The sequence below is a fragment of the Sinocyclocheilus anshuiensis genome, unplaced genomic scaffold (genome assembly GCF_001515605.1).
Source record: "Sinocyclocheilus anshuiensis isolate Anshui unplaced genomic scaffold, SAMN03320099.WGS_v1.1 scaffold997, whole genome shotgun sequence".
NCBI classification, from domain to species: domain Eukaryota; kingdom Metazoa; phylum Chordata; class Actinopteri; order Cypriniformes; family Cyprinidae; genus Sinocyclocheilus; species Sinocyclocheilus anshuiensis.
The window spans coordinates 3,290,898-3,297,492 of NW_015555715.1; the positions used below are offsets into that span (position 1 = coordinate 3,290,898).

General features: G+C 38.7%; 1 protein-coding gene across 1 annotated transcript in view; it reads right to left on the minus strand.

Annotated features, from left to right (window-relative positions):
• Positions 1-1,064: 1,064 nt before the first annotated feature.
• LOC107672276 (synemin) overlaps positions 1,065-6,595 on the minus strand; it is a 7,981-nt gene continuing 2,450 nt past the window's right edge. Inside the window, exons 2-4 of the mRNA XM_016465408.1 lie at positions 5,092-5,216; positions 3,563-3,633; positions 1,065-3,379 (exon numbers count right to left, since the gene is read on the minus strand). Of these exons, the coding sequence (XP_016320894.1) occupies positions 1,215-3,379; positions 3,563-3,633; positions 5,092-5,216 (2,361 nt within the window). The 3' untranslated portion in view covers positions 1,065-1,214. The remainder of the gene's footprint in view (positions 3,380-3,562; positions 3,634-5,091; positions 5,217-6,595) is intronic.

Here is a 6,595-nt window from a genome sequence, read left to right on the forward strand (position 1 = left end):
TTCTGGAAGCACTTGCACACTTCTGTGTAAGCTGCCTAGCACTTATTTTTAATGTGAGATTTCTACAATCAAACTCTTCCCCCTCTTACTGTTTCTGTACAGTACTAGAGCAATGAAAAATGTGTTGTCCTGGAAGAGCAGGATTGCTAGATTAGTCCTTGCTGGTCTAATGTCATTTAAGGATTAAGAGATCTCTGGGAGACAGGAAGGACAGTCGACAGTCTAGTGCTTTTCGCCTTCAGTAGAGCTAGATTGTGACCAAATGTAGACCACTATATAAACTCATTTCATGGGCGTGAAAAAATTCAAATTTGTTACTGAAATTATCTGTGATACTATGAATACCGTTTTGAATAACAGACAAATAAACGGCCAATTAAAGTGAGCACTACTCTACAATTTCTGCATACTTTCGTAAATATCTCTATCTGTTCATTCTTTAACATGATATTTCATAAAAAGGCTTTTATGGCATTACAAGCTTGTTTTTGCAATGCTGTGGAAAGTAGAAGCAGAGTACGGTACTATAACAAAGTCAACAATTAATATTTTTAAAAGGATTGCTACTTGAAAGTTGAAAAGAAAACATTGTATTTCACTTTTTCTCTTAGATAAAGTTGCACTATATGAAAATGAAGTAAAACAAAATGTCCAGATAGTTCATAAAAAATATATACTTCAAGATCAAACAAAAACAGAGTATTAAAGTGATTAGCTTTAGCTTTGTTAACACTTTAGCTACTGTATGTCAGATAGATGCTGTTTAAACGTTTGGGGTCGGGAAGATTTTGCAGTGTTTTTGAAAGCAGTCATTTATGCTCACCATAGCTGCATTTATTTGGTCAAAATTACAGTAAAACGGTAATATAATGAAATATTAGTTCAATTTCAAATTACTGTTTAAGTGTATTTTAAAATGTAATTTATTCTTGATGACAAAGCTACATTTTCAGCAGCCGTTACTCCGGTCTTCAGTGTCACATGATCCTTTAGAATAATTTATTTGAAACAGAAACCATTATAAATGTCTTTACTGTCACTTTGGATACATCATTTTTGAATAAAATATTTTTTTTTACTGACTCCAAACTTTTGAACAGTAGTGTATAGTCATGATGGACCATGGATTTTGGATTATGTTTTACAACACCTGATGTGATTGACATGATATTTGGAGACATAATGTGTAATTTCAATGTTATTTCATTATGATATCACTCTTTGGGGCTTTCGAGATAAACAGTTGCGATTCTTTTCTCATGACAGACCTTCAAGTGAGGGTCAATCATCTGGGTCTGTGAGAACTCAGCAGCAACGCCACCTCTTTGTACATCGACGGCTCCTCCACTTGCTGATGCAGAAGGGCCGTTGTTCACATCCATCTGAAAAGTGAAGGATTTCTCACTAGGGCCCAGCTTGATGTGTTTTTCTGTCTTGCCAACCTCATCGGTTGAGCTCCATTCTCGGATCTCTTCGTCGCCGGTTATCCAAGGCATTCCCTCCATTTGAATCTCCTCTTGAGAAATTTTCATGGTGTATCCCACTCCAGCTCCTCCGCCGATAGCCTGCTGGAGCTTTGGGTGGGATGAGCTTAGTGCTGCCATTATCTGCTCCTCAGATAGATCATCTCCTCCTCCTTCCAGCAATCCAGATTCCTCCAGTGTCTGGGACACATTAAGCTCTGCCACAATGGTCATGGTTCCGTTGTCCGTAACTTGTTCTACCTTTTTAATGTCCACAGAGACATTTTCTGGAGTTTCTCTACCTTTCGTAAAAAATGCAAGCTCTTCCTTGAGGGCTCCAGATACAGTGTCTTGGATTTGCTCTAATGCTCCTCTAAGCTGCTGTTCAGGGTCTAGTGAGTCATCCCTCAGGATCCCCACTATGGATTGTTGCAGGGTGGGAGAGACATGTACCTCCTCTTCAATTATGCAGTCTTGGATATTGTCTCTCAAAAACGAGTGTTCGTATTCAGGTGAATCTCTGTAACTGTGACCTTGTTTGGGTTCGTCTTCCTGGTAATATCGTTCATCAGACAGATCATCCACAACTCCATAATGGCTATAAGACATAAACCTTCCACCCTCCTCAGACTCTGACATATTGTCTTCAGGAGTGGAGACAAAGTACTCTTGTGAGTCTTGGCCATGTGACAAGTAGGGTAAGCTTTCAGCTCTGGTAACTTCCTGAACCTGCACAGAGCCACTGTTTCCATATTGTGAGGCTTCAGCAGAACCACTCTCACAGGGTTTCATGGTCTTAGGGTCACTCTCTAGCTCCTCGATTTGGAAGAACATTGATGAGGGATCGATATTTGGTTGTTTAGACTTAATCTCCACAGTCTCCTCTATTTCAATTTCACCCTCCTCATCAGACTCCACAGGTTCTTGGATTATCTCCACATTCACTAACCTATTTTCCAAACTCTCACCTTGCAGGCCAAGACTCAGCAAGTTCTCGATCATGGCTCCTGTTGGGGTTCCTTTGATGTTCTCCAGGGTCACTATCTTGACTCCCTTGCTGAGAAGTTCCTCCAAGGCAGAATCTTCAGACAGGTCCAGCTCCTCCTCGACTTTAGATTGTAAGACAATCTGAGTCTTGGTGGTTCCATCCTCTTGCTCTGTTTTCTCCACATGATATGTGACTTTTGAGTCAGGGGATGAGCTGACCTTAGAATCTAAACCAGCTGGTTTCATGACCTGCTGAATGATTTCCTCCATAGAAACTGCATCTAATACTTTTTCCTCACCTACAAACACCGTATGCCCTACATTTTCAGACTCTCTCTCATCTTCAGCTATTGATTCTTTCACATCCCTTCTTTCTTCTTTCATTGTTGCCTTGGATTTTTCTTCATCTTGTTTGACATCCATCCTCATTGCTTTTAGTTCATCATCTTTCTGACCGCTTTCTTCAGTGGTGGTCTTACTCAAGTTCGCAGGAGGTGATATCACTTTCACTGGCTTTGGTTTCTCTATTTTTGATGCTGTAGAGCTTGGTGTACTTTTGGAGCCCTTTGAAGACTGCTGTGATACCTCTTTTCTTATAATTCTCTGATCTGTCTCCTCTCTTTTTATCTCAACAGAAGAGACTCCAGGTTTCGTGGTACTGGAAGCAGCTGCCTGCGCTGCTTTGGTGAAGGAAATCATGTCCCTTCTTGAAGCAGGACTTTGGTGGGCACGATTTGATACACTGATAGGCACAATCCTGGAGGGTTCGTGAGAGTGAAACTGACTTGATGTAGATGAGGTTCTCAGGCTGGAAATAGGCTCCATATATTTAACATCATATCCTGTGAAGGCTTTTTGTCTTCTATCTGATCGACTTACTGAATTGAAGGACACTCTTGGAGTATAAGGATGGGTCGGCATTTTTATATCTACAGATATAAACAACACACAGTACAGTCGATAGATAAAAATTAGGAGGATAAACATTTTACTTTCTAACATCTCTCTAAGTATGCTAAATCAATAATTATTTAATGTTTGAATTGTTGAATAACTAAATAATGGTAATTCACAGTTGTTAAAAACATTATTTCATGCTGAATGACAAATACCTATTATTCTTTCTCTTGAATGCTGATTAGACCACATTTGAGCATGTCTTCCTTCTTCTTCCAAGAGTGCCCTGATGAACATAACAATTCCAAAGTTTAAACGAGTACATTTAAGGTCAGTCTAATTACAGTAAGCAGGATATACATTATCGTGAACAAAACCTCGGCACTTCTTTTTCACCTCTTTTGAGAATGCTGACTACCTCCATGCTCTGCCATGACCACGCAAAAGCTCAAACAACATTATGGTCAACCAGAAAACCTACCAAGCCCATGAACTTGTCCTAAGCAGAAACACAATTAAGATTACTACCAACACTCTTATCTCTCCAACTCTTATCCACCATTGTGTTTAATTGGGTAAACAAGTCCTTGAGCGCTTTAAACCTACCTTGACAATGCTTTTACATGAAAACTACAGACAGTATCCCTGTGAAAGTCCCCTGTGATTCCTCTGAAAGACTAAACTAAAAATAACTGCCACAATGGACCCTGTCTGTTTTCATTATGGCTCACGATGTGCAGTTTTAAACAGATGAATGGAAAGCCACTTCTACATCATGTTTCAGTAGTATCCAAAACACTGCTACTATACAAACAGACCATCTTCAAGAGACCAACCAAACTTTTGACTCTAAGAATAAATGATGGTTGACAATGACATTTAATAATGTGGCTTCATTTAATAACTCCACATGCTAATCTTCCATGTGCATTAGCTAATGCATCAGACAGCTTTACAGTTGAATGAAAATCATAAATCAGCTTCAGTGTAAAATGTACAGTGATTAGGTCATAAAAACAGAGGAGTTAACCAGTCTAAAAAGGAAAGAGGGGTGGGGTTGTACACAGACTTGCCAAATGGGCGGGCATTAGTCGCTCTGTTGCTGCAGAGACTAAAAATACATCTATGAGGCTCATGTTGGAGATGGTGTCAAACTTGACTACTCAAATCTCTAAACAGACTATAGTGAAATGTGTATATTCACATTACTGCATGGAGAAAGTTTTAGATACCCCACGATTTTAGAATAGTAGAATAAGGGGCCATTCACACAGAACGCGTTTTTTTTTTCTTTCTTCATTTTTTTAAAATGTCTTATGTTTTTTATACAAACATAAGACATTTTAATAGCTTTCAAATACCCCTGCACTAGTCCTTAGAGCTGCCATGCCAGCTAAAATCCATGAAGCAGAAGTCATTTTTTTATTAATATTTAATGTCACCAAGAGAATGTGAGAGGAGACTCATTTTAAGGGCACATAAACAGGTCATTCATCCCTATGCTTGAACTGGCATCAAACCATAGACAGTACTTCAACAAATATGAGTTTGAGGGAACTTTAAAAACTGGATGGATAAAATTTAGGTCCTCGTAGAAGACCTCTGGAATCAATGAACAAGTGTGAATTATCAGAAAAAGAAAAGCTGATTGTCCTGATACGGACTGTACTCAAGCCTTGTGTTGAAGGCACTGCATGCTCATTTAGGGAGAAGCAGCATTTGATTGATTTTGTAAAAGCTCTACCTGTATGCAGCCACTTCCAGAGCAAGGCCCATCTTGACCTGTAAGAGATCCTGATGGTCCTTCAGCTTCTCTGAGATGGTGTTAGACAGCATTCTGCGCTCATACTCCAGTTCTTCAATGATAGCCTGTAGGACAAGAAGGTAGTTAAGACTGTTTGCTCGTTTACACACGCACACACACACACACACACACACACACACACACACACACACACACACACACTAACACTAAGTTCAATATACTTAAAGATAAATGGCTAGTGTTTTTTCTTCTTCTGAAAGAATCTCACAAGTGATTTGAAAGCCAGTGGTCATTTTAAATTTAATTGGGTTAAGTTCGGAAAGGTTTTATCTTTCAAACATAGTTACAATGCCTTTTCAATAATGCACTTAGTACAGTATACCATTTAAACTATAAAAACTATTTTTATCCCATCTCTCTCTTTCAGAAGGGTGTCCACTTGCGTATTGATCCAAAGTACAGTGGGTACGGAAAGTATTCAGACCCCCTTCAATTTTTCACTCTTTGTTATATTGCAGCCATTTGCTAAAATCATTGGTGCTACTGTTTGTGTAATGCACCTGTTTGAGAGCTCTTCCAACATCACCCCGTGATGAAACATCATTATTTATATAAAGAGACAGGTGTTTTTAATGATCGAAGGGTTATCTGCTTAAGTTGGTCCAAGTCATAAGACAAGAGTCTTTACAGTAAGTCAACATAATTCACAAATCAAATACACAATATGCTAAATTCAATGGTTCATACAAGCCTTTAAATTCTCCTTTTACTCCAATGGCTCCACATTCTCCGTCATATACTCTTGGTGATCGATCTCATGTGGTGGCATAAATTTCACCTAATTTAAATATTAGCTACATTTGCCCTGCCTGCATATTAGTATTACATAGCACCTAAATCTTTTGAGTTGAATAATTGTATCAGTAAATGTTCATTATAGGCCAGCAACATTAGTCTGCTTGTTGGGTGCATATCTGTTGGTTTTGGAGTCTGAATATTTGGCACTCAATAGGCTAGTTGCAGTAATATGTTAAGACTGACATCCTCCATGCAGCCCATTCAATTTAGCCCACAGTGACACAACACTTTACTGATGCTTGCACTTTGCTTCAGTAACTTCTCATTTGTCATTCTCCCTGGAGAGAGGCAATCATGGGATAAACCATTAATGCTTAATTTTTCTAAAGCACATTGAGCTAGAGATGATAAACAAGGATATTGGCAGTGCGGAAGCACTCCTCACTTGAGCTCCTGAGGGGCCCATTCAAAAAACAGGTGTTGGGATAATGTTCATCTACATGAAGTTGATGACTGCTTGGTTTCCACTATATGTCTGTTTTGTAATCTTTTACTTTACTCTTGGAAGAATTGTGTGGTGTTGTGATATATCCTCAAAGTCCCCTTGGCAAAGAGTGTTTTCTCAATTCAGACCTATCATATAAAAAAAAAATATATATATATATATATATATATATATATATAT